General features: G+C 41.8%; 1 protein-coding gene across 4 annotated transcripts in view; it reads right to left on the bottom strand.

The window, feature by feature from the left end:
- The window catches only part of mipol1 (mirror-image polydactyly 1), a 77,963-nt gene that overhangs the window by 9,805 nt on the left and 40,748 nt on the right, over nt 1–27,410 (bottom strand). For 2 of the 4 annotated variants that reach the window (XM_071365537.1, XM_071365539.1), the window contains 5 exons: nt 26,471–26,600; nt 19,411–19,444; nt 18,745–18,915; nt 14,138–14,245; nt 7,566–7,669 (listed from right to left, as the gene is read on the bottom strand). In XM_071365537.1, the coding sequence (XP_071221638.1) occupies nt 7,566–7,669; nt 14,138–14,245; nt 18,745–18,915; nt 19,411–19,444; nt 26,471–26,600 (547 nt within the window). Of the gene's footprint in view, nt 1–6,771; nt 6,973–7,565; nt 7,670–14,137; nt 14,246–18,744; nt 18,916–19,410; nt 19,445–26,470; nt 26,601–27,410 lie in introns of all 4 variants that reach the window. The other 2 variants (XR_011670634.1, XM_071365538.1) reach the window with 2 other exon arrangements.

The following is a 27,410-nucleotide window of genomic DNA, read 5'->3' as shown; positions in this document are numbered from 1 at the left end:
TTATTTAAACTTTATTTAATTAGGCAAGTCAGTTAAGAACTAATTCTTATTTACAATGACGGCCTATACCGGCCAAACTCGGACGACGTTGGGCCAATTGTGCGCCGCCCTACGGGACTCCCAATCACGGCCGGTTGTGATACAGCCTGGATTCGAACCAGGGTGTCTGTAGTGACCCCTCTAGCACTGAGATGCAGAGCCTTAGACCGCTGCGCCCCTCAGGAACCCAACTAGGAACAGGGTGCCATTTGGGACAAATCCTATTACAGATTTATTACTCCATTCTTCACTCGATTACAGTCCAGGAACAATACCCTTGCCCGTCCGCAGTTCAGTTATTAACCCAAACCAATTCCAATGCATATTTTTGGACAATCCCACAAGAATGTGTTCAATCAATTGAAAAAATATATTTGAAAAATATGTCTCACTGGCAATATGATTAAAAATGAGATTGGAAAATGAGGCTCTCTCTCTCTCCAAAGACCAATATGTGATCCTTAATTTAGCAAGAGTTTCAAGTCACTGTTATTGACGCACAGAGATAAAATAGAAATAATAATCATCAACATCATTGAACAATCTGGTGAAGGCCATTGGATGACACAATCCTTGACTTGCAATATAACTAAGTATGCAATAACCCCAGGGCATTCCACTTCTATAACTGAAAGATTTATATTATATATTTTCCACAATTTGCTTGATAAAAAAAAAAATCACTGTACCTCAGCAGAGTTAAATATCAATTCAAAGCTAAACATTAAAACAACCCCATTCATTGAAGCGGCAGGTAACTAGCTATGTCAAGGCTCTCCAACCCTGTTCGTGGAGAGCTACTCTCCTGTACGTTTTCACGCCAACCCCAGTCGTAGCTAACCTGGTTCAGCTTCTCAACCAGCTAATTATTAGAATCAGGTGCGCTAGATTAGTGTTGGAGTGAAAATCTACAGGACGGTAGTTCTCCAGGAACAGGGTTGGAGAGCCCTGAGCTAGGTAATAAGGTTTGGTCAGATAACAATACCCTTTCTATCCTCCATTAGCTCTATGAGCGACATTATAGTCAGTTGTCCACTGACGGCTGACAATCTAATCTAGATTAATGACCGGAGGTCTCTGCTGCCATTCCAGGTAGGCGTGTGGACATAGCTTTAAAATCATATCAGTCATTCTGGCCTGTAATGAGTTTCAGAGGGGGAAGATGAAGCTCCTGTTTAATGCTTCCTCTTGTTTTTCAGAGCTGAGGGTAATCAATTCAGCTGTGCTATTGATAGCTATTGGAAGTGATGTAAAGTTTGTGTGCTTTGTTTAATTAAATGTAAACATATTGGGTCTGAAGGCCCGATGACAGTGACAAACAAGGACAGAGGAGGGAAGGGGAGTGTTGCTTAAATATGGATTATCTTATCTGACCCTGGCAACCGCGCCTCGACCCCCCAGCTACACTATACCCCTCCCTTTACAACACACATGGAAACCAATCAACAGGAAAGAGAAACATTGTCCTCAAACTGTTCAAATTAATTTCCTGGCAGAGCAAAAGAGCGAACGAAGCAGGGAGAGAGAATGGAGGGGGGGATTCTGAATTGGGCAAAAGTCTGTCTTCTCCTCGACTCCTCTGTGACCCGGAAACCGATAAGTGGTCGAAGAGAGTGCCAATTCGTTAGTAGGCAAACATAGGAGTCTGCTCCCCTCCTTAATTACCTACTTCGGCAGAGGATGCACAAGAGTATCCTCGCGCTTCGGAAGTGTTTTACAATCCGCCAGCCCACCTTTGAATCAGTTGTTGTTTGCACTCATTTAAATACAATATGCTACTTATCATTGTATCTGGAAAATGTCTTGCACAACTAGCTACATTTATTTTGATCAATTTACAACGTTATTTTGGGATTTCACCCCTGTAAACGTTAGTTGCCTGATGACACGTGAGTGGAGGAGTCTCATTTCATGCAATGAAACCTTTCCTCTCCTCGCCTCCACTCCTCGATGACCTTTTTCAAAAAGAGGCAAGGAGAGGACAGAGGACAGCAAAACCAATTGAGGTTCTCCCAGGGAGACACAGAGAGCTACCTATTGAGAGAGTGGTTAAACGAGACCACAAACCAGATGAGAGGTGATTTGAAGTTGTGTTTCTAACTGAAATCTGCTACTGTGATCACATGAAAGTAAAATTAGGGGATTTTAGCACCAATATTTAATAGTGCTGACAACTTCCATGGGAAGTACTCCTTGGAACAACAACAACAAAAGCACAAGGCCATGCATGTACTCTACTGTTAGAGCTGATCCCGTTCCATTCATGAGGACGAGTGTCGGTTTAATGTAGCTAGGAAGTTCCTGTTGTACTGATCTGAACACATTTCATCCATCTGTGTTTCATCCAAATACCTAGCTGGAGTGAGAAATAGGTCTACTCAGCTCCCATGACTTTCTTGTCGTGAAGTACAGTATTTACAACAAGTGACGCTCCGCTCCAGATTCCTCACTCTTATCTCCCCACCTGCTCTTGTGCGTCTGTGTCTATCTATAGAATGCTCATGACTATTCATTCTGTGTTTCTGAACATGGTGGCTTTCTGCACCAGTTTCTGCCAGTGACCTACAGAACAGTCTGCAACGCAGAACAGTTAGCCATTAAGTCCCCCAATCAGATAACACAGCACAGACGCTAGAGCTCAATGAACCTGCCCTCCAATTCTAGAGATGGGTATGTCACAAATGGCACCCTATTCCCTATATAGTGCGCTACGTTTGACTAGAGCCCTATAGGCCCTGGTCAAAAGCAGTGCACTATATAAGGGTGTAGGGTGCCATTTTAGGATGTATGTATGGTTAATGGTTAGTGTGGAGGGGGATTGTTAGGGGCTGGGTATGTAAAACACCATTTAATAGAGACTTATCTCTCTGGGCTCTAAACAAATAAACCACAAGGTCAGCAGAGAGAGCCTGGTCACAGACCTCTCCTGTTACCAGACAGGTACACCAAGCTACATACTGGACAGGATAACGTTCGGTCACCTACCTACCTTGGCACCTCTGAGAGGCAGCCAGGTCACCTCACCTTTTACGACACATGTACAGTATCCCAAGCCAAACCACATTAACTGGGAGGATAGCCACCTTCAGTACCTTGGCTCTAGACTGGTCCCAGATCTGTTTATGCTGTATAGCCAACTCCTATGATCGTTGTCATGTTTGGCATGACAATATATTAAAGACCATAGCAGTTGGCAAGACAGCACAAACAGATCTGGGACCAGGATATCTTGGCTCCTACTACCATAGAAATAAATCACAGTGAGACACTCTCAGGACTGAGAGGAGTGTCCATGTTGTTTATACTGGCTTGTCCCTAAATAACGCGTTTCTATCATCTGCCTACGATGTAGGAACACAAACCAATTTGGGTTTGAGGTTCGGCAGTTTGCCAGGGTGCTGCTGTGCGTTTTGAATTACTTCCTCCGTTTCTATCTCGATGGAGTTTAGCTTGCTCGGAGGGCTCCCAGACAATCCGCCAAATGTATTGGGCAGCACAGACTGAAAAGGAAGAGCTAACCCTGAGTCTGAGGCAATGGTTAACTTTTCCTTGTTGTTAGTCAGGATTGATGGTGACGTACGTTATGTATCACCTTAAAATGAACCTAAAATGCCCCATGAAAGTGAAGAGGAAATTCAGCAACTCCCGAGGGACAGTGGAAGTTGATAAAAATACTTCTTTACTGTTAAAGCCAATGCGGAGCCTTCATCGGGGTTTTGTGCAGATATGAACGTATATAGTGACGCCCCAGTAGGAAACTCCAGGCAGCCTGTCTTGTTTCCGTCTGCTAGCCAAGCTAATGACTATTGAGTTTTTAGGTGTTAAAGTGCGACCCACTCAGCCTCCGTTATAATCAGCCTTCCCTAGGGAGCCGTCTGTCTGTCCGTTCGGAGTGTTAATACGTGTCCTGCTTGGGCTGACTGACTCCCTCCAGCAGCCTTGGGTTCAGTCCCAAATGGCACCCTATTCACCTATGTAGTGCACTACTTTTGACCAGGGCTCATATGTCTCCGGTTAAAAGTAGTGCACTATGTAGGTAATAGGGTGGCATTTAGGACACATTTGGAACACCGCCCTGGTCTGGCTGGGTCTCAAACAAAGCACCGGCCGTCTCCCCTCTCCCTCAGCCCACCCCCTCCAACGTCAACCCTTTAAAACAACTGTCCCCCGTCGGCTAGTACATTTCTCCCTATTTTTGCTTTTTATCAACAGGGGTTTCTCTGAACATGGAACCCCATAATGTGAGTCTGTGTTTTGACGAGGTAGGCTGGCCGGTCGCTAGCGTTTTGGCCCCTTCTCTTCTTCTTTATTTTTATTTGACGTCTGCTGCCTCCCTTTCATGTGATTGGGTGTGTTGTTATCCTGGGGACACAATGGAGAGGGCCAGTGAATCCTCAGAGCAAACAGACACACATAGCCGAGCCATCTTCTCTTCTGGGCTTTGTTGGGCCTCGAAGGCTGGTTCCCCACATAAAGGTCTAGCACCACAGGACCAGTACAAGACCCACTCTTCTATCTCACGCTTTCTTTCTCCCGTTCTCACACAAAGCAAATTGTCTGAGAAGAGGAGAAAACAATGTCGTCCTCAGTGTCTAGGAGTAAAGCCAGGGTGAGGTGGGGGGCTTCAGAAAATCCTACTAGTGTTCTCATAGAGCCTCTTCCCATTTACTACACTTCTGGTAAAAATACCGTCCTCTACACATATTACTCAAATGTAAACTTGCGCGCTTGCTACGTCTTGACTGCTACCCCAGACAGTTTCCCCCTTAAAGCAGGGCAGTGTGAACAAAATTGTCACGTTGAGCCAACATTCTTACAGTATAAATGGTAATAGCTGAGAAATGTTTTTAAAACAGCTGAAATCTATAGACATTTTCCAAAAACATGTCAAATGTAGTCCCCCCCTTAATTTTTTAACATTGTGTGGTGATTTCAGAGGTGGGGGGAGGGAATTGTTTTCCAGGGGCCCAGAGTTTTTCCTGATCTGGTAGTAGGCTAACGTAACCAACTTCGGACCCAAGTTGCAGCGTACAGCAGTAATAAATCAGCTGTAAAAAAAACGGTTTTATATGGGCTATGAAGGGTTGCATCGTATAGGCCTTTGCATCTGTAATTAAAAATATACTCATAAAGTATGTCATCATCATTGTGTTAATTGATTAATTCAAGTCAATAATATTGATTAAAAAGGCCTAGGTAGCCTAGCCACCTGAAGTGTGAATATAAACCAAATTTGATCACATTCACATTTTCTCAGAATACAAATAAATGGGCCTATTTTAGGCTATAAATACATACTGTAGCTTGGGCTATAAAAACACGATGCTACGTTTCCCCTGGCCCCGATGGGATCAGAGCGCATAGGTGTTTCTAAGCTACCTGGAGCTGTGGTTGTTATTAGTAGTCTACAGTTGATCAGACTGAAGCACAGACTAATTGTGCACATTTACAAATCATAAAAAAAAAAAATTGTGGCGGGTATGTGCTTCCATATAAAACAGCTTATTGTGGTGAATTCACTCATACTCGCATTTACAGTCGCAATTTGCTTTTACCATATGCAATGATTTGCATGATATTGATAAAAATATATCATTTGTGATAGGCTAACATTACTTGATGAAGACATGCTCTTATAGTAACTCTGAGATTTTGTCTTGTGGCATACAGACGAGAAAATAAAGCCTTTAATTTTCTGCACATACAAGCATGTAAATTGTTGCATTATTCAAGAGCGTAATATGGTTTGGTTGCATTATTCAATAGTGTCATATGTTTGAGAAGAAAGGTTTCTGTCATTGTTGAATAGTTTGCACTTAATGGCCAGGGGCTACAGTGATATTTTACAGTCAATTTGAGCTGCGAACCAAAATGTTCTGTTGCCATCCACAACGAAAGTTAAGGCAACGATGTAATGTGGTAGAATTAGAAAGTAGAATTCTCTTTTGTCGCCCCGCTCCTCAGACTCTTCTTCGTATCTCGTAGTGGGAATAGGACCATAGATCTGTCACAATGTGTTCACCAACGCCAGACAAACACTCAACCACATGACAGATGAGATGCAGATAAAACTAAAAGAGAAAACGTACTATCAGAATATGGGAAACATTAAGAACAGGATGCAGGTTACCAAACCAGAATGGCTACTTTCTGAGCCAACGGAAAATACACAATGAAGGATATCGACACTGCTGGAAGTTCAAGTGTCCCATGTATTTTGTCTCTTTTTTAAGGCGTTCATTTCTTCCATTGAATGACAAATGACAAAAACGGTCATTGGCGGATTAAAGCTGAGACAAATAAAAAGCAACCTTTCCTTATTTTTCTGTATTTTCCAAAACTTCTAATAAAGAAGTTCCCACGGATTAATATTATAAGTCTAACTAGAGTGTAATTACTTATTTTAGCTATCTCAATCCAGAGCAAACACTGCATATGAGGTCCAGTTTTAACTCTTAATGTGGATTTTCTTGAGTATGTTGGAGGGAGAGCTGGCTCAGAACATGCTTCTCATTTTTAATAAGTGGGAGAGCGATGATCTGTCTTGCTGTGCAGAATTTTATTTGATTAAGAAGTTCAAATGAGGTGTGACACGCCCAACTCTTTCAGCCAAACACAATTGAAAGGATCTATGGTCCCATGAATGTGTAACACTCTCCCTGCTGCTAATATTATTGGTGCAGAATTGGATTCAAAATTACACTGGAATATAATACTTTATTACTTCCGTACCTTCAGGCTCTGATCAGGCCCTACACCCAAACAAGGGCACTGCGTTCATCCACCTCTGGCCTGCTCGCCTCCCTACCTCTGAGGAAGTACAGTTCCCGCTCAGCCCAGTCAAAACTGTTCGCTGCTCTGGCACCCCAATGGTGGAACAAACTCTCCCACGACGCCAGGTCAGCGGAATCAATCACCACCTTCCGGAGACACCTGAAACCCCACCTCTTTAAGGAATACCTAGGATAGGATAAAGTAATCCTTCTAACCCCCCCCCCCCCCCCCCCCTTAGAGTTAGATGCACTATTGTAAAGTGGTTGTTCCACTGGACATCATATGGTGAATGCACCAACTTGTAAGTCGCTCTGGATAAGAGCGTCTGCTAAATGACTTAAATGTAAATGTAAATGTAAATTACTAGGGTCAGTATTTTACAATTGTTACATAAATGATGGGATACTTTTTGTTTACATAAAATGTACTATTGGAAAAATGCACGATTGAGCATTACATTATATTATTGATATGATTACACAAATGACTTCCCACTAAGATCCTGCTAAGTCACATCAAAGCGGACTAATATATCGCTTATCATATTTCACTGTTGTGCCTTTAAATATCCAATACTTGGAGCTGCGTAACCACAGCAGAAATCATATCAATGTACCAAGCAGCAATAAACCATATATTCATACTAACTGTGAATGTTCACTTATGCAGATAGGGATTCCTATATTTGCATCTTCTATGCAGATGATAGTGAAGGTGTGGCATTTTTAAAAGGGGAAGTGTGTGTCTGTCACCTGTGGTACGCTCGCAGTGTTTGTATTTCCTCCTCCAGCCGTTGAATGTGCTCCAGGGCCCTGTCCCTCTCTCTCTGGACCGCCTCTACGTCCTCCTGGTAACACTACAACACAACGGACAGACAGACCGTTCAGAATGATGCAGATAGAAATGCAATGAATAGATCGAACATGATTACTAATTGTAACATCACTGATCTTTTGTGTAGAACACAAACACTATCTCCAGCACCTTCTGGTAAAAACACAAGGAACAGACACACACACATCCCATCACAGTTTGACAAACATAGCTTGTAGCAGCCAAGTGACATTGTGCCCGGGTGGTTGAATCAATGTTTTTCATCAATGGCTCTCTCTTTCTGAAAGACATTCACAAATGCTCCTGCATTTTGACCATTTTGATTTGACAATAAAGTTATCACACTTTTCATAAAACGTCTTATGCATTCCGTTTTTGAACACTGGAAAAAGTAGTTTACTCAAAACCAAATCATGTTTATATGCAGCTGAATTATCACTTCTTTACGGGTTCTCGCAGTAGTTTTTGTACTGAGCCCGAAGCTGCAAATGTAACATCACTGATTCCTCTCACACAGAGAACTATCCATGTCTGCAGCGTAGCAGCGTATGTCTTTTAACTGCGTTTTAATTCAGCGCATGTAGAGCGCCAGCAGTCCCAGCAGCACACAGGGAGCATCCAACACAATGAGGATGCTCTGAGGGGATCCCATTCATGCTATTGTCTCTCCACTCAGCACCTACTCAGAGGGCCTACCGGGAAGGGAGGCCGGCGGGACTGGTCGCGGCGGTGGGTGGGAGCAGGGGACGCTGGGTAAACAGTGTGTGTGTGTGAGTGAATGTGTCCTGGGCAACCCTGTGGTTAAACCTGGCCCACAATAAAGACCCTGCTAATTAGCAGCCGTTGAAACAGATGTATTGATGGTCTCAACAGCTGGGAGAGGAGGGAACAATGGAGGAGGTTTAAATAAACAAGGCAGACAGGGCCATACTGTAAATGACCGCAATATCTATAGCTTCTGTGTGATAGGGGAGGAGGGAGAGAGCTAGGAGGGGATTTGTCTAAACCTGTGAGAGGAGAAGAGAATTGGACAACAGGGTTATGTTCAGTAGGGCACTGCAAAAAGGGAAATCTGTGTTCTTATTGGACAAATTCAGAAAGTACCTAACTGTTAAAAAAAAATATGCACCTCATTTTTTAAGCCTTTTATGACTTGGGCAAGGATTGTAGAGGCTGAAACCATATGAGCACTGGGCTGGGGTCTGGTCTGCTGCTATAAACACCTTTGGCCTAACTAAGTACATGCAGCTTCCCCTCGGGTCTCCAGAACCATCCTTCTAATTACTGGCACCAAGGTCTCCCAAGTCAAAGAGAACATCAAAAAGAGGCCAACCTCTAAAGTCAATATGTACTTTTCACCAACAGGGAGGAGAGCTCGACTTCAAAGCCAGTTTCTTTTAATCATATGTATTATATCAGCATTCATTAGAATAATATCCAAATGAGGTTGACAGAGTAGCGGGTTAACCTGTTGTGATGATGAAGGCAGGCAGTCCTGTGAAGGAGAATAACTAGCGTGACCTTTTAGAGGTACAGTACAGGAGGTTGCAGGGCATACAGCCGGTGGTGGGGCGGATGGGGCCAAAGTGCAACAGATTGGCAGCAGGGACTGGCTGGCATTTCTGACTCGGTGGGAACTGGGAAGATCAATCTATGGAAAGCTGCATCTGTTATGACACACAACAAACTATTGACTGATGTGGACTTTGTTGATGGATATAAATAGAAGATCTAATATATATTTGATTCTGGACTATGTTCTCAACATTCTCCGTAATCTTATTCATCTGTAGTGGCCAATTAGAATAATTGAATTTAAACTAGTGTCAAATTGCACTGCCTTTCCTCCTCCTGTCCTCCAGTCTGAATCACTTGCTATTGTTAATGGACATCAATCAAAGAGATAGCGACAGCCAGAGACCACACCTGGCAACTAAGCCCTTGACATACTAGACCGCAGCAACAAGTAACGTACCTGCATTCACATTAAACCGAGGGCTAGTTAATGAGCAAGTGTATGATGACTGTGCTTTCATGATAATGTCTTCAACAAATAATAGTATCAAGCTGATAGTATCAAGCTGTAGGTTTCAGATCCCATTTTTTAAAGGTCCAATGCTGCTGTTTCTAGCTCAATATCAAATCATTTCTGGGCAGCAATTACATCACTTAGTGTGATTGTTAAAAAAAAATAAAAAAAAAATAAATAAAATAGCAATTTCTCAAGCAAGAATTTGGCTAGTACAGTTTGAAAGTGGTCTGAGTGGGGAGGGGAAAACTGAAAATGAGCTGTTATTGGTAGAGAGGTTTGGTCTCTTCTCATTGGTCTATTAACTAATTTCCCGCACAGTGATGTCACCAGGCAGGCCAAAACTCCATACCAAACATACACTAAAAGGCATTATCATAATTTTCACAATTTCACAGTATTATTCCCACCTCAGTGTGAATAGAAATGTACAGTGGGGAGAACAAGTATTTGATACACTGCCGATTTTGCAGGTTTTCCTACTTACAAAGCATTTAGAGGTCTGTAATTTTTATCATAGGTACACTTCAACTGTGAGAGACGGAATCTAAAACAAAAATCCAGAAAATCACATTGTATGATTTTTAAGTAATTAATTTGCATTTTATTGCATGACATAAGTATTTGATCACCTACCAACCAGTAAGATTTCCGGCTCTCACAGACCTGTTAGTTTTTCTTTAAGACGCCCTCCTGTTCTCCACTCATTACCTGTATTAACTGCACCTGTTTGAACTCGTTACCTGTATAAAAGACACCTGTCCACACACTCAATCAAACAGACTCCAACCTCTCCACAATGGCCAAGACCAGAGAGCTGTGTAAGGACATCAGGGATAAAATTGTAGACCTGCACAAGGCTGGGATGGGCTACAGGACAATAGGCAAGCAGCTTGGTGAGAAGGCAACAACTGTTGGCGCAATTATTAGAAAATGGAAGAAGTTCAAGATGACGGTCAATCACCCTCGGTCTGGGGCTCCATGCAAGATCTCACCTCGTGGGGCATCAATGATCATGAGGAAGGTGAGGGATCAGCCCAGAACTACACGGCAGGACCTGGTCAATGACCTGAAGAGAGCTGGGACCACAGTCTCAAAGAAAACCATTAGTAACACACTACGCCATCATGGATTAAAATCCTGCAGCGCACGCAAGGTCCCCCTGCTCAAGCCAGCGCATGTCCAGGCCCGTCTGAAGTTTGCTAATGACCATCTGGATGATCCAGAGGAGGAATGGGAGAAGGTCATGTGGTCTGATGAGACAAAAATAGAGCTTTTTGGTCTAAACTCCACTCGCTGTGTTTGGAGGAAGAAGAAGGATGAGTACAACCCCAAGAACACCATCCCAACTGTGAAGCATGGAGGTGGAAACATCATTCTTTGGGGATGCTTTTCTGCAAAGGGGACAGGACGACTGCACCGTATTGAGGGGAGGATGGATGGGGCCATGTATCGCGAGATCTTGGCCAACAACCTCCTTCCCTCAGTAAGAGCATTGAAGATGGGTCGTGGCTGGGTCTTCCAGAATGACAACGACCCAAAACACACAGCCAGGGCAACTAAGGAGTGGCTCCGTAAGAAGCATCTCAAGGTCCTGGAGTGGTCTAGCCAGTCTCCAGACCTGAACCCAATAGAAAATCTTTGGAGGGAGCTGAAAGTCCGTATTGCCCAGCGACAGCCCCGAAACCTGAAGGATCTGGAGAAGGTCTGTATGGAGGAGTGGGCCAAAATCCCTGCTGCAGTGTGTGCAAACCTGGTCAATAACTACAGGAAACATCTGATCTCTGTAATTGCAAACAAAGGTTTCTGTACCAAATATTAAGTTCTGCTTTTCTGATGTATCAAATACTTATGTCATGCAATAAAATGCTAATTAATTACTTAAAAATCATACAATGTGATTTTCTGGATTTTTGTTTTAGATTCCGTCTCTCACAGTTGAAGTGTACCTATGATAAAAATTACAGACCTCTACATGCTTTGTAAGTAGGAAAACCTGCAAAATCGGCAGTGTATCAAATACTTGTTCTCCCCACTGTATATAAAACACAGAAAAATCATGTTTTCATCTATGAGTGCCTTTGAGAGTACCAGTTCTTCAGTCTTCTCAAGGACGCTCTGGAAGTGGGTCCTAAAGCTCTGTGTGTGTGTGAGAGAGTGTGTGGGCTTGTCTTGAGCGGAGTAGATGTCTGTGACTTTAGGGCCCTCTGAAATGGCAGGGGTGGAGAGGAGAGGGCCGGGGTTGAGGGGTTCTCATTGCTCTCAATGCTCAGGTCATTTCAAGTGGTCTGTTGTAGTGGCTGCCCTAGCCCTGAACCACCTGTGTTTGCACACCAGCTTTTCTTTCAAGCACTGACAGCCCAGAATAATCGCACTGCAATGCTCCTCTCCTCTCCCCGCCTCGCCAATGCAGTTAATCATTACGACTGCTTCCTCCGTCGAGCTAGCCCTAGCAGCTCAGATTCAGCCTGCTCCTCCACAACACTACTACTTGACATTACTTAGTCATGCTAGGGAAGAATTTGGTATCATGATCAAATGCAAGTCTGGGGGTCTTAAAATGTAAACAAATTGGGAATGTTGGGTTGGCCATGTCCCTGTTTCTATAATTCTTTAGAAAATAAACCAGTTAGGTTATGAGTATACAGAGAGTCCATTCATGCAGTTATAGAAAAAATAGATTTTAAATGAGTACATTTTCTGCACGTCAAGATGAATTTCAGCAGAAGACACTGACCTTTCTATTTTGAAATCAATTTAAAAGTCATTTTCTCTCAGCTGGATTCTTTAAAGTAAAATGTCAATTGATGAATCAAAGATCTGTGAGTTTTTAAATTGTTTTGTGGATCTGTTCCCGGCACTGTTGACTAATTTTATGACAGCTGTTCCCGTTTCATTTGAAATTAAAACTCTGCTCTGTAATCCCAGGAGCCAATCTATAATTAAGGGGATTTATAGAAAAACCAAGTGCTACATTAATAACAAAATGTAATATATTTCTTAATAAGCCATCAGTGGAGAAACCTTCTAAGAAATAAAGAAGAGTACAAATACTGGCAGCAAGCAGCCTTTAGAAAGAGCAGAAGAAGACTGGACGGAGGTTCTCATAGTTGAGTTAAAGCAGAAGAACTCATCATAGTCATCTGAAATAAATAAAACGACCACAATACTCCCTAGTCACAAACGTGTTCATTGTTTTCATCAACAAACATCTGGTGTGTCCGTTTCACCATACTGGCCAACAAATATTGCCGTGATTTTCATGATCATGAATTCTATTAGTGAAATATAAGGATTCAAAAATGTGGCAATCACACCCAGAGAGAGTAGTCATCTGAAAATCCTAAAGCAAATGTTCATTATGAGAATATAAAGTATAAAATAATGTATAAAAGAATGTGTAATATAATGTATAAAATGTAGCTGTTGGAATAGGTCAGAGGCAACAATAAGGGAGCTAGCTATGTAGTAATTCTGTGCCTTATTGCTTTTTCTATCAATTCCAAATGGTGGTGACTCGAGAGCTTAGTCAGCCAAAGGACAAGGAGAAGAGAGCAGTGAATGACTACAGACAGAGCAATAGCCTGCAAGCAAGGCAAGCACTAGTCAGAATAGGCCTGGCTGCAAACATATAGCAGTGTAATCTACTGTATCCTCAGAGAATCCTTTTTGTAATGGGACCATCAGCTGACCTCTCAGGCAACCTTGCTACTTCAGGCTCATCGGTGGGGTGATACCGTTCACCTAGCTAGCCCTATCTAATGAGCATGTTTACAGCTCACTTTCTCCGCATTAAGCATAGGGGGCTCTGCTTCATCAGATAAATGGAAGACATCAAACAGTCTTGTGTTTACCCTGTACCTCACTGGAGGGGACACGTTTGTGTGTTGGTGTGTGTGTGACATTACGGCCCTAGCCCCTTGTTGATGATGTCATTCTAAATCCCATCAAATAGTTGGTTGGATCCCCCAACCAACAGCTCTATCGCTTTAGATCACCAGGCCAAATAAGGGCAAAAAACAAGCAAACAGTGAGTGGTTGAATAAACAATACCATTTTACCTGTGAGGAAAATGTAAATGTGGTGTTTGAGTGTGGGGGCAGGGCTGGTTTTAGGGGTTGGTATCTAAGTAAGACCCCAGCATACTGTAGTAGGAGTGGGGGAGGCCATATAAGACTTGTTGGCAAACAGCAGCAGTGAGCTCGGCACAGTAATGTACACAGCCCCTTGTATTCATACACAGAGTTCTAGGCCCAAATGGCACCCTATTCCCTTTATAGTGCACTACTTTTCACCAGGGCCCATAGGGCTCTCTGGTCAAAAGTAGTGCACTATATAGGGAAAAGGGTGACATTTGGAACGCGACCCTAGAGAAGGAGAACCTGTGCTGCTCAAAGCCTTAATTTGCAAGGATTCTTCTGCGAGAGGGGCAAAAAGAAGGGGGGGGGGGGGTAGATTTACCTTTCGAGAACGCTCTTGATTGTTTTCGGCAGTCAGGTGTCTCAAGTTGTTTGCTGAAGTCTGGCTCTGCTCTCTCGCCTGTAGGAGATCCTGCTCCAGCCGCTTGCACTGTGGAAGAAGAGCCAGAGGAAGAGAAGGGGAAATAATCACTTGAAATACATTAGTAGGGAATTCGCCCATCGCAGTGCAGTGAAAGCCTCGGCATGCCAGGCAGGCAGAGTTAAATGTATACATGCGTCACCAGTCTTTCTCACCAGTAGCTCTTGGTTTCTACTCCTTGGCAGAGAAGCTTCTTATGAGTCATGAAGGACAAAGAGAAATGGAGAATTTATAGGCCAAACCGACCAGTTACAACCGTTTGAAAAGATCAGAGACATCTTGTTTTCACTGGTCTATTTCTGGGAAAAAATACTTCATACCGCAAATGTATGTGTCGACCTTTATTCTTCAGAATTTATAAACACATTATTTAATGACTTAATAACATGCAATATACTTTGATGACAATGAAGCTTTCATAAAAGTATTTAAAATAATTACCAAAAGGTATCTTTTTCAATACCATAAACAGACGCAACGTGAATTACTACATACTATGTGATTGTTATCTACTCTGATGTCAGCAGTTCCCCTGCTTTTTTCCCACAGGCACTGCAGACTACACTGACAGACAGACAGACAGACAGACAGACAGACGGACGGACGGACGGACGGACGGACCGTATAAACACACAGACCGCGGCTCAGTCAGAACCTCTCAGTGTTATTGTAAGCCAGAGTTGTTTCATACCAGTCTATATGTGTTCTTCTCCATGTGCACATTCTAAGACTAAAGGACATTTACCAGGAATGTAAACCATCCCTCTCACCCTGACAAGTCGCAATGGTTCGACGTCCAGCTGCCTAAAAAACCCCAAAGTGCTCCCGCAAACAAGAGCAGGCGGGCGCAGCCTAGGAGCCCCGCTCGCTGCTCTCGTCCCTCATCCTCTTCCTCTGCCGTCTGGAATAATAGTTCCCTGGTCCAGACAAAACACAAAGCTTCTCTTTAGTGTCAGGGTGAGTTATGGCTTACAGGCAACAGATGTTTTGGACTAAAAGTATTTCAATCTGAACACAGAGAGAAGGAGTGCACCTCTCTATTCTTCCCAGGCAGGCTAGGAAGGCCACTCCTGGGGCTACAGTACGGCACCCAAACACATCACTCCTTCGGAACACATGGAGGACGGAGCAGACATGGATTACCTAGCGTTACATATGTTCGGCGCATTATGCCTGAAAACACGCGTGCATCACACGGTCAATCAAATCAGAGGCTCGTCACTCAATTACACATCATCGACGCTAGGAAAATATGTGGATCTGGCAATGAGAGACGACAAATCAGAACATAGCAAAACGTCAGCTCTCAGTTTTTAACATGTACACTAGTCTACCAAGGAACAATATTCACTAATGCATAAAGTAACCATACTGCCAGGTACCTAACGAATCAATAACCTTTGTTTTGCAGCATTCACTTTATAGAGAGAAAATAAGGGGGGGGGGGTGTAAAACAGAATAGATGTGTTTCTGTTCCTTCTCCCTCCCTTCACTTATCCAGCTTTTCATATTCCAGCAGGCTGGTGGGTGTAGCGGCCCTCTGGTAGTCGCAGTGGGCTAATCCCTTCGAGATGAAGAGAGGGATAGGAAGAGCAGCAGGGGACGCAGAAATCCTTCAGGATAGAGTGTGGAGACCATCCCCGCCTCACAGGGATTAGGAACAGGCATTTGTAACCTACTTTTAAAATTGCTCCAAAGATGATTTTTTTTGCCCTCCGCAAAAAGCAGGGGCAATATTTTTTCCAGGAGATGTGAATGTGATGTTAGCCCGGGGTTTTGTGGAGATATGGTTGTAGTCTAGGGTTGAGCTCAGCTGGTTGCTCCCACTCAGCCTTGTGTTAAAGTCAGAGGCATTAAGAAGACTGGCGACATCTCCCTCATTGACAACCTCAAATTCATGGACTGACTTCTATGAACTTGAGTCATTGCATTGGTCAGCTGATTAAATGTGTACAAATCTGGAGAATCAACACCTTTTCAAATCAGATTTAGGCTCTCATATTTTGAAGAACTTCTCTGGAGCGTAAAAACTTGATCGCACCAGCTTGTATTTTGAACAAAGGGAAGTCCCCCCAAAGTCCACATACAGTCTTTGATTTAGGCATTGTAAAAAAATGCCTCATAAGATGGCTTGAACACCTGGGACAACATAATTAACAGAGGTGGATGAGAGAGGAGAAGAAACTGAACCAATGATGAGAAATGAGCAGGAGAGGACAGGAGTGTTCTTTTCATAGAAATAGAATGAGGCTGCCAGTTCACCAATTATGCCATCATTGACTTGAATAGGGACGCCTGTTCTATTCATTCTAGTTCTGTGGTTCTTCTGTTACTGAGTCTCAGAACACAGTGAAACAATACTGAAACCATATTCTAATTTTATGACTGAAACGTATAACAGTAGCTAAGTTGGACCAATACAGCTAACCTGGCATTACTAGAAAAGTTACTAGAAATACCTGCTTATTACACATCCCATTGACTAAAATGGACCCATTAGAGATCCTGTTAAAACTGAATCAGCATTTCATACAGCCCTATAAACCAATATGCCTTCTTCACGGAGAGAGAGTCTACAGGCACATGAAACTAGACTAGCTTTAGACCAGTCGGAAGTGCTGCTTCCGGAGCAGCGTGACCTCCATGAAGCTGAATCTGTTCAGTCTACATATAGGCGAGTCCCAAATGGCCCCCTATTCCCTATATCAAGGACTACTTTTGACCAGAGCCCTATGGGCCCTAGTCAAAAGTACTGCACTACAGTATATAGGAAAATAGGGCGCCATTTATAACGCAGGCATAGTGGAGTTGCGGAGGCCTTTCTTCTCCATACGTCTGATGCCTGCCTTTTAATGCCCCGGCGTCGGGCTGAACGGGACAGAGATCCAAGAAGCTCACCCACAGAGAGGGAAGCAGAAAGGAAGCATCCCAATCATAATATGCCTGGTAAATCCAGGCTACAGAGAAAAATGTCAAACTCCAGCTAGAAACAGTTCGCAGCCCTGTCTGCGACCACCCACCCAGATGAATGCATGACCGTATGACTCCCTGCACAGTAGTGTCCTGCTGAAAACTCTGAGCTATGATTGACATTCTTACCACACCTTCCTAAAGAGGAGCGAGTGTCTGACATGGTGATTTTTGCTAGATAGATGGATGGACGGACACATTTTTGAAGGAAGTCCGGTTTTCAGCTTACTCTTGGAAGCTGTGAAAGTAGAAGGCACAGGGTGCAATTTCTAAATTGGGTAGTGCATCATCAGTTCCTCTTGTCATGTTAGTCATTGCATACCTTATGTCGCCTATGTCGGCAAATTTGTTGTTGTTGCTGTTACTTTTGCAAATGTTTTTGTTGTAACATTTGAGTCACTCAAATATCACATGAACACACATAAGACATGGCAAAATGTGTCGAATTGCAGGACATGAGCTTTAAAACGGCTAAATGTTCTCTGCACCCCGTGACAAAATGTGTAGAATTACAGGACATACATAAACTGTCAACATACAACATTTTCTCTCAGCCAAGAAGAGGGGTGTGAACAGTTTGTGTCATGTACAGTGTTTGTGCCTATAGAAATAGACGGGGCTCGCACACGGGGGGTGCGGGAAGTTCCCCAATGGGGGCCTGAGTGAAAAAGTTTGGAACCCCTGCCCGAAATTATAATTTGGAGATTTCCCTGTTGATAATTTGGTCAACAGTAATACTGTGGGGCTGTGACAGGTTCCTATTTTATTAACCCTTATTTACCAGGTAAGTTGACTGAGAACACATTCTCATTTACAGCAATGACCTGGGGAATAGTTACAGGGGAGAGGAGGGGATGAATGAGCCAATTGGAAGCTTTAATATATGGACTTGTTTTGCACATTGGCACAAAACAGTGGCCTGTCTGCATAACTCTCCTCAAACAAACCCAGTTGTAAAACAGGACACTGAATCACTACATGAGAGGTCTAGTCTATATATCAACATGCCAGATATCCAAGCAAATACCGGGCCCACATTTGAATGTTGAGGTATAATATCTGGATGTCAATATTTGTCCGACTGCTTGTTTGTTTTTAAATCCTTGAAAATATCCACGTAAGATGGATGTATCAAATATTTGAGGTTACACTACCCCAACCTCAAATGTGAATCAAGTAGTTGGTTTTACTGAATCAGAACAGATAACGTCAGACAAAACCCCTGCGTGTGGGTCTGTTTGAGGGGGGGAAGAGATTTCTTGCTTTGTGTATATGTGAACTAGTTAGGTGAGCCGTGTTTGCCTATGTGTGTCCGTGTGTATCGGCAAAATAGACTTCCAATCAAAGGGCATTTTAAAATTGAGAAAATGGGAGAGATGTCAATAGTGCTGGAGATAGCAATTTTTTTCAGTATTCAGAGGAGACAGTGTGGTTAATTTTTGAAACATTGACACAATGAAAGGCGTACATGTCTCTCTCCTCTATAACGACTGTTTGTGTGTGTGTGTGTGTGTGTGTGTAGTGTCGTTCAGACCCACCCTGGCCAGTGCTGTCTCTCTCTCCTCTATAACAGCATTCATCTCCTCTGCTGTAATCTTCCTCCTTCTCTCCCGGACCTTCTGCAGCCGGTCCACGATCACCCCCCCGCTCCGCTCAATCCCCAGCGCTGAATCTGCACTGTTCACCCTGTTCAGCAGTTCCTCAAGGTCCTAACACACACGACAAGCAGGTGTAACACACACACACACACACACACACACACACACACACACACACACACACACACACACACACACACACACACACACACACACACCCACACACACACACACATCATTCCTAATTCAACAACCAGCAACTGACCAAAATAAAAAAAAACATACAAAACAACAAAAATTTAATAAATATGCAGATGCTACAGTTGCACAAATATCAGTTCTCAGATGTGGTGCATAGGTGTGTGCACATGTAGGATATATCTGAATTCATGTTAAAAATGTCAAGCCTTCATAAGCCAATAATAACAATATATTTATAGTCATATGTTTTATTTAAGGAGATGTTAACAAAATATACTAAAATAACAATATCATAGTGTTGAAATGTGCTTAGCTGTCCTTCGTTTCCCAATACATTTTTATTGAGGACACTCTGGTGAGAGAAAAAAAAGTGAGCCCACATGAGCTCCTAAGGGGAGGGCTTACCGCGTCGCTTTCCTCAGGGTTAATATTCTCCAGGCTGAGCATAGGGGGGAGAGAGAGAGACAGAGAGAGAGAAAGGGGGAGAGAGGACAGAGAGAGAGGGGGGAAGAGAGAGAGAGAAGAGAGAGAGAGTTTCCTTTCCTTAGTGCGGCAAAATGAGATCACTTCCCAAATCTTCCTCACATCCAATAATTGCGTTCTGTTCTGGAGGCTTTCAGAGTCGATGATCAGAACAAAAGACACCCCCAACATATGAAAAGTGCCAGCAGACTCCAGCCATTATTCCTCCAGTAATGCCCTGTATATTCATGTTTACTGCTAATAATGACTACTGGGATCAATTGTTCATATGTGCTGAGATGAGGGGTTGAATCATTTGTAGGTGTGCAGTATTGAGCACCTTTACAGAGAAAAGACTACTGTAATTACAGCAGTGTGTCAGGAGATTTATGGACCACCTCAAAGCACTCAGTACATTCTTCTTGCTAACAATCAAAAAGAAGAGCAACTCCAGCACACTGGTAGTGGTAATCTTCATGCTTCTAACAAGTGTAAGGGATCTTATTTAACCACATTTTTGGTCTCAATCTACCTTCATCAGAGTGTTTTTCTAGATAACAACCAGACATAAACCAGTTTACCAAGGGGACACAACAATAAAATGATATTGCTTGTTAAATGTTTTTGTTTTTTATAAATTGAGACTGAAGCGATTTACAACAAAATTGTATTAATCAAAATACAATCCAAAACAACACTCATATAGCATATCAATAACACCAGCTTTCCTCTGGCTTCAATCAGGACGGGACATGGCTCTTTACAACCCAGTTTAAACGTTTACCTGTCGGGGCACCTCTCCCTGTCTGCATCCCAAATGGCACCCTATTCCCTTTATAGTACACTGCAATTGAAAAGGGCCTCAGCTTTTGACTGAAACAGTGGCGGGGAGGACGCATGCTGAGACCAGAATGCTGATTGCACCTTTAAAAAAGTGCCAATGTGATTTCCCCCAGGAGGCCAGTCTGTCGGTCCTCTCATGGAAAAAAACAACAATTCTTCAGCTCATTTACAAAGGCATTACACGGATCACCTCCCATTATAAAGGTACATACTCAATCATACTGGGCCTGCCACTGACCTGCCTGGGAAAATAAAGGTTCAGAACATGCTTTTCCATATTCCAGCTAAGATAATGGGATTGTGCTTGGCTATCAATTACCTTTTCGTTCTACGAGGAAGGCTGGGAGACGCCGTTGAAGAGATGAAATGTGCTGTTTTTCTAATTAGATTGCCAGGCTATTTGGCATAATACTAGGCTGAAAGCGCTTCATGCCAACCAATAAGTCCAGACAATTTAAATCATTTTAATCATTCAAATAAAAGGCAATATCAAATAAATGTGATTTGAGATAAAAATGTGTTTGACAAATGTTTTAGAGTAAACAATGCATTGGATATATATAAAAACAACAACAATGGGATTTATGCAAGTGGATCTCAGACCAACCAGCATACCAAGGCTTATTGAAATATAGATTTGCTTCTGACAGAAAGTTATATATTCCCTTAAGTAGAAATGTAATTACTTCTAAACTGCACCAGCTAATATTGCCTGCCTGCCTCCATTCTTTCCTAGTGGACAATGCAGCTTTAATCTGAAAGGTCCTGGACCTTAATAAGAACATATCCAACCCCAGTCGAACAACCACCTAAACAAAACAAAAAGATCACATTCATTAGCCCTCTCAGACAGGCTGGTAAAGATCTGCTGGTCTGAAGGACTTGATTGATTTCCTATACAGTGCAACTCTTGACTGACAACCTCGCACGGAGGACGAGGGGACTCTTATGAAATGTCACACTCCTCTGATATATTCCCAAACCAGTCGATATTGCATTTTTCTCCACCCCCCCCCCCCACTTGTTTTGCACCGCCATTCCATTCACCTTGTCGACTAGCCTGAAGAACAAAGCGGAGTTCGCCTAAGCAATGGCAAGTAAACAGACTGACCCATTATAGCTGTCAGTAAACCCTCCGTCCCCACTTCCATAGAAGGGGAAAATGGGGAAGTGAGGAAATAACAAAGAGTTTAACAGAGAGAGAGAACAAATGTAATGCTTTTCACTATTATCTCATAGACTGCTTTCTCCTATTTATTTCCCAACATGTCTCTGTACTGCTGCTGTTGTGAAGGACAGTGAGAGCAGAGGGAGGGAGATAGGTGTCTTACTGTAATTGATCAGAGTGGTCCTGTGTGGTAGGGTTGGGGGTCAACAACACCACTTCCATTTATTCATTTCAGGAAATCAATTGAAATTCAAATGTTCCTTGAAATGTAAGTTACACTCTGAATTGACTGAATTCAAATGGATTGTGACAGAGAAGAGGCGAGTTATTTAAGCAGAACGGGTCAATGTGCCAGGGATGAGAAAATGAGGAAACTTGAATTTCTGTTTATTTCCTGAATTGTCACGGAATTGAATCCTGAATTGCTCTGTGATGTGTTGTAGTTTACTATGTTGTGGTTTACTATGTTGTGATGTGTTGTAGTTTACGATGTTGTGATGTGTTGTAGTTTACTATGTTGTGATGTGTTGTAGTTTACTATGTTGTGATGTGTTGTAGTTTACTATGTTGTGATGTGTTGTGGTTTACTATGTTGTGGTGTGTTGTGATGTGTTGTGGTTTACTATGTTGTGGTTTACTATGTTGTGGTGTGTTGTGATGTGTTGTGGTTTACTATGTTGTGATGTGTTGTGGTTTACTATGTTGTGGTGTGTTGTGGTTTACTATGTTGTGGTGTGTTGTGGTTTACTATGTTGTGGTGTGTTGTGATGTTTTGTAGTTTACTATGTTGTGATGTGTTGTAGTTTACTATGTTGTGATGTGTTGTGGTTTACTATGTTGTGGTGTGTTGTGATGTGTTGTAGTTTACTATGTTGTGATGTGTTGTAGTTTACTATATTGTGATGTGTTGTGGTTTACTGTGTTGTAGTTTACTATATTGTGATGTGTTGTGGTTTACTATGTTGTGATGTGTTGTGGTTTACTATGTTGTGATGTGTTGTGGTTTACTATGTTGTGATGTGTTGTAGTTTACTATGTTGTGATGTGTTGTAGTTTACTATGTTGTGATGTGTTGTGGTTTACTATGTTGTGATGTGTTGTGGTTTACTATGTTGTGGTGTGTTGTGATGTGTTGTAGTTTACTATATTGTGATGTGTTGTGGTTTACTGTGTTGTGATGTGTTGTAGTTTACTATGTTGTGATGTGTTGTGGTTTACTATGCTGTGATGTGTTGTAGTTTACTATGTTGTGATGTGTTGTAGTTTACTATGTTGTGGTGTGTTGTGATGTGTTGTAGTTTACTATATTGTGATGTGGTGTGGTTTACTGTGTTGTGATGTGTTGTAGTTTACTATGTTGTGATGTGTTGTAGTTTACTATGTTGTGATGTGTTGTAGTTTACTATGTTGTGATGTGTTGTGGTTTACTATGTTGTGATGTGTTGTGGTTTACTATGTTGTGATGTGTTGTGGTTTACTATGTTGTGATGTGTTGTGGTTTACTATGTTGTGGTTTACTATGTTGTGATGTGTTGTGGTTTACTCTGTTGTGGTGTGTTGTGGTTTACTATGTTGTGGTTTACTATGTTGTGATGTGTTGTGGTTTACTATGTTGTGGTGTGTTGTGATGTGTTGTGGTTTACTATGTTGTGATGTGTTGTGGTTTACTATGTTGTGATGTGTTGTGGTTTACTATGTTGTGATGTGTTGTAGTTTACTATGTTGTGATGTGTTGTAGTTTACTATGTTGTGATGTGTTGTGGTTTACTATGTTGTGATGTGTTGTGGTTTACTATGTTGTGATGTGTTGTGGTTTACTATGTTGTGATGTGTTGTGGTTTACTATGTTGTGGTGTGTTGTGGTTTACTCTGTTGTGGTGTGTTGTGGTTTACTCTGTTGTGGTGTGTTGTGGTTTACTATGTTGTGATGTGTTGTGGTTTACTATGTTGTGATGTGTTGTAGTTTACTATGTTGTGATGTGTTGTGGTTTACTATGTTGTGATGTGTTGTAGTTTACTATATTGTGATGTGTTGTGGTTTACTATGTTGTGATGTGTTGTAGTTTACTATGTTGTGGTGTGTTGTAGTTTACTATGTTGTGATGTGTTGTAGTTTACTATGAGAGTGGTTTACTATGTTGTGATGTGTTGTGGTTTACTCTGTTGTGATGTGTTGTGGTTTACTATGTTGTGGTGTGTTGTGATGTTTTGTAGTTTACTATGTTGTGATGTGTTGTAGTTTACTATGTTGTGATGTGTTGTGGTTTACTATGTTGTGGTGTGTTGTGATGTGTTGTAGTTTACTATGTTGTGATGTGTTGTAGTTTACTATATTGTGATGTGTTGTGGTTTACTATGTTGTGATGTGTTGTAGTTTACTATATTGTGATGTGTTGTGGTTTACTATGTTGTGATGTGTTGTAGTTTACTATGTTGTGGTGTGTTGTAGTTTACTATGTTGTGATGTGTTGTAGTTTACTATGAGAGTGGTTTACTATGTTGTGATGTGTTGTGGTTTACTCTGTTGTGATGTGTTGTAGTTTACTATATTGTGATGTGTTGTGGTTTACTATGTTGTGATGTGTTGTGGTTTACTATGTTGTGATGTGTTGTGGTTTACTATGTTGTGATGTGTTGTAGTTTACTATGTTGTGATGTGTTGTAGTTTACTATGTTGTGATGTGTTGTGGTTTACTATGTTGTGATGTGTTGTGGTTTACTATGTTGTGGTGTGTTGTGATGTGTTGTAGTTTACTATATTGTGATGTGTTGTGGTTTACTGTGTTGTGATGTGTTGTAGTTTACTATGTTGTGATGTGTTGTGGTTTACTATGCTGTGATGTGTTGTAGTTTACTATGTTGTGATGTGTTGTAGTTTACTATGTTGTGGTGTGTTGTGATGTGTTGTAGTTTACTATATTGTGATGTGGTGTGGTTTACTGTGTTGTGATGTGTTGTAGTTTACTATGTTGTGATGTGTTGTAGTTTACTATGTTGTGATGTGTTGTAGTTTACTATGTTGTGATGTGTTGTGGTTTACTATGTTGTGATGTGTTGTGGTTTACTATGTTGTGATGTGTTGTGGTTTACTATGTTGTGGTTTACTATGTTGTGATGTGTTGTGGTTTACTCTGTTGTGGTGTGTTGTGGTTTACTATGTTGTGGTTTACTATGTTGTGATGTGTTGTGGTTTACTCTGTTGTGGTGTGTTGTGGTTTACTATGTTGTGGTTTACTATGTTGTGATGTGTTGTGGTTTACTCTGTTGTGGTGTGTTGTGGTTTACTATGTTGTGGTTTACTATGTTGTGATGTGTTGTGGTTTACTATGTTGTGATGTGTTGTAGTTTACTATATTGTGATGTGTTGTGGTTTACTATGTTGTGATGTGTTGTAGTTTACTATGTTGTGGTGTGTTGTAGTTTACTATGTTGTGATGTGTTGTAGTTTACTATGAGAGTGGTTTACTATGTTGTGATGTGTTGTGGTTTACTCTGTTGTGATGTGTTGTGGTTTACTATGTTGTGATGTGTTGTAGTTTACTATATTGTGATGTGTTGTGGTTTACTATGTTGTGATGTGTTGTAGTTTACTATGTTGTGGTGTGTTGTAGTTTACTATGTTGTGATGTGTTGTGGTTTACTATGTTGTGGTTTACTATGTTGTGATGTGTTGTGGTTTACTCTGTTGTGGTGTGTTGTGGTTTACTATGTTGTGGTATGTTGTGGTTTACTATGTTGTGGTGTGTTGTGGTTTACTATGTTGTGGTGTGTTGTGGTTTACTATGTTGTGGTTTACTATGTTGTGATGTGTTGTGGTTTACTCTGTTGTGGTGTGTTGTGGTTTACTATGTTGTGATGTGTTGTGGTTTACTATGTTGTGATGTGTTGTGGTTTACTATGTTGTGGTGTGTTGTGGTTTACTATGTTGTGATGTGTTGTGGTTTACTATGTTGTGATGTGTTGTGGTTTACTATGTTGTGATGTGTTGTAGTTTACTATGTTGTGATGTGTTGTAGTTTACTATGTTGTGATGTGTTGTGGTTTACTATGTTGTGATGTGTTGTGGTTTACTATGTTGTGATGTGTTGTGGTTTACTATGTTGTGATGTGTTGTGGTTTACTATGTTGTGGTGTGTTGTGGTTTACTCTGTTGTGGTGTGTTGTGGTTTACTCTGTTGTGGTGTGTTGTGGTTTACTATGTTGTGATGTGTTGTGGTTTACTATGTTGTGATGTGTTGTAGTTTACTATGTTGTGATGTGTTGTGGTTTACTATGTTGTGATGTGTTGTAGTTTACTATATTGTGATGTGTTGTGGTTTACTATGTTGTGATGTGTTGTAGTTTACTATGTTGTGGTGTGTTGTAGTTTACTATGTTGTGATGTGTTGTAGTTGACTATGTTGTGATGTGTTGTGGTTTACTATGAGAGTGGTTTACTATGTTGTGATGTGTTGTGGTTTACTCTGTTGTGATGTGTTGTGGTTTACTATGTTGTGATGTGTTGTAGTTTACTATATTGTGATGTGTTGTGGTTTACTATGTTGTGATGTGTTGTAGTTTACTATGTTGTGGTGTGTTGTAGTTTACTATGTTGTGATGTGTTGTAGTTTACTATGTTGTGGTTTACTATGTTGTGGTTTACTATGTTGTGATGTGTTGTGGTTTACTCTGTTGTGGTGTGTTGTGGTTTACTATGTTGTGGTATGTTGTGGTTTACTATGTTGTGGTGTGTTGTGGTTTACTATGTTGTGGTGTGTTGTGGTTTACTATGTTGTGATGTGTTGTGGTTTACTATGTTGTGGTGTGTTGTGGTTTACTATGTTGTGGTTTACTATGTTATGGTGTGTTGTGGTTTACTATGTTGTGGTGTGTTGTGGTTTACTATGGTGTGGTTTACTATGTTGTGGTTTACTATGTTGTGGTGTGTTGTGGTTTACTATGTTGTGGTTTACTATGTTGTGGTTTACTATGTTGTGGTGCTTTACTACATACTCAGCCACCGCCTGCTGCAGTCGCTTGGCCCTGAGTAGGGCCTCGTCCCGCTCTTCATTTGCCAGACGCAGCCGGGCCATCACTGCCTGGTCCCTATCCCTCTGAGCCTGGTAGATCTCCTCCACTAGGGCTTAAGGAGAGAGACAAAGAGAGAGACAGTGAAAGAGAGAGAGGGGAGACAGAGAGAAAGCAAGCGAGAGAGAGTAGTAATGGAAATAGAAAAAAGAGAAATAGTAAAATAGAGAGAGGGAAAGAAAGATATAAAGAGAGAGGAAGCATTGTTCTTAGTTTCTGACCATCAGTTACTGCTCAATAACAACGATAAGCTCCCTGTGGAAGAAAGTTATTGCCACTGAAACACTGTGGCACAGGTATTAACTCCAGTCAAACTCATTTTGTGGGGAAGTGAACTGCTGAGGTGATCTCCACAGAGGCTGGACATATAGTTGCCCCAAGCAATAAAGACACAGTGTCTGCGCCTCAGAGACAGGCCGTTGGTCTACATTGTCACAACATCAGCAAGTACTCATCATCTCACAATGGTTAAGAGATTGGCCAGTTCTTAACCCTAACTCAAGACGTTTGATTTGATAAACAAGGTTGAACAAACATTTTCAAGCCAAAAACATTGTGTTCTTCTAATGTCTGAAAACTGGACAGGTTTTAGTGAGAGTGAGCTGTGAAATGATTTGTCTAATGTGTTGCCAAATTGAGTTTGAGTTATGAAGAGCACATACTGAGTTAGACAAAAATAAAAATAGTCCATCCATGAGTGCTTTTATGTAATTCTGTCTGTCCCACTCATGGAGGGAAAACTTTTCTTATTGATACAGACTCTGTAGCCTGGCAGGGAGAGATTTCCCTTCAGCTTACACCTGACCCGGGTCCCGAAATTCCTGCGCTGTATGCCGGCTTCCTTAAAACCAGCAGATTTTGGGAT

Source organism: Salvelinus alpinus, chromosome 25 (genome assembly GCF_045679555.1).
Source record: "Salvelinus alpinus chromosome 25, SLU_Salpinus.1, whole genome shotgun sequence".
Lineage (NCBI taxonomy): Eukaryota > Metazoa > Chordata > Actinopteri > Salmoniformes > Salmonidae > Salvelinus > Salvelinus alpinus.
The sequence above is the reverse complement of the archived record's forward strand: the minus strand, read 5'-3'. Positions and strand labels throughout refer to the sequence as shown.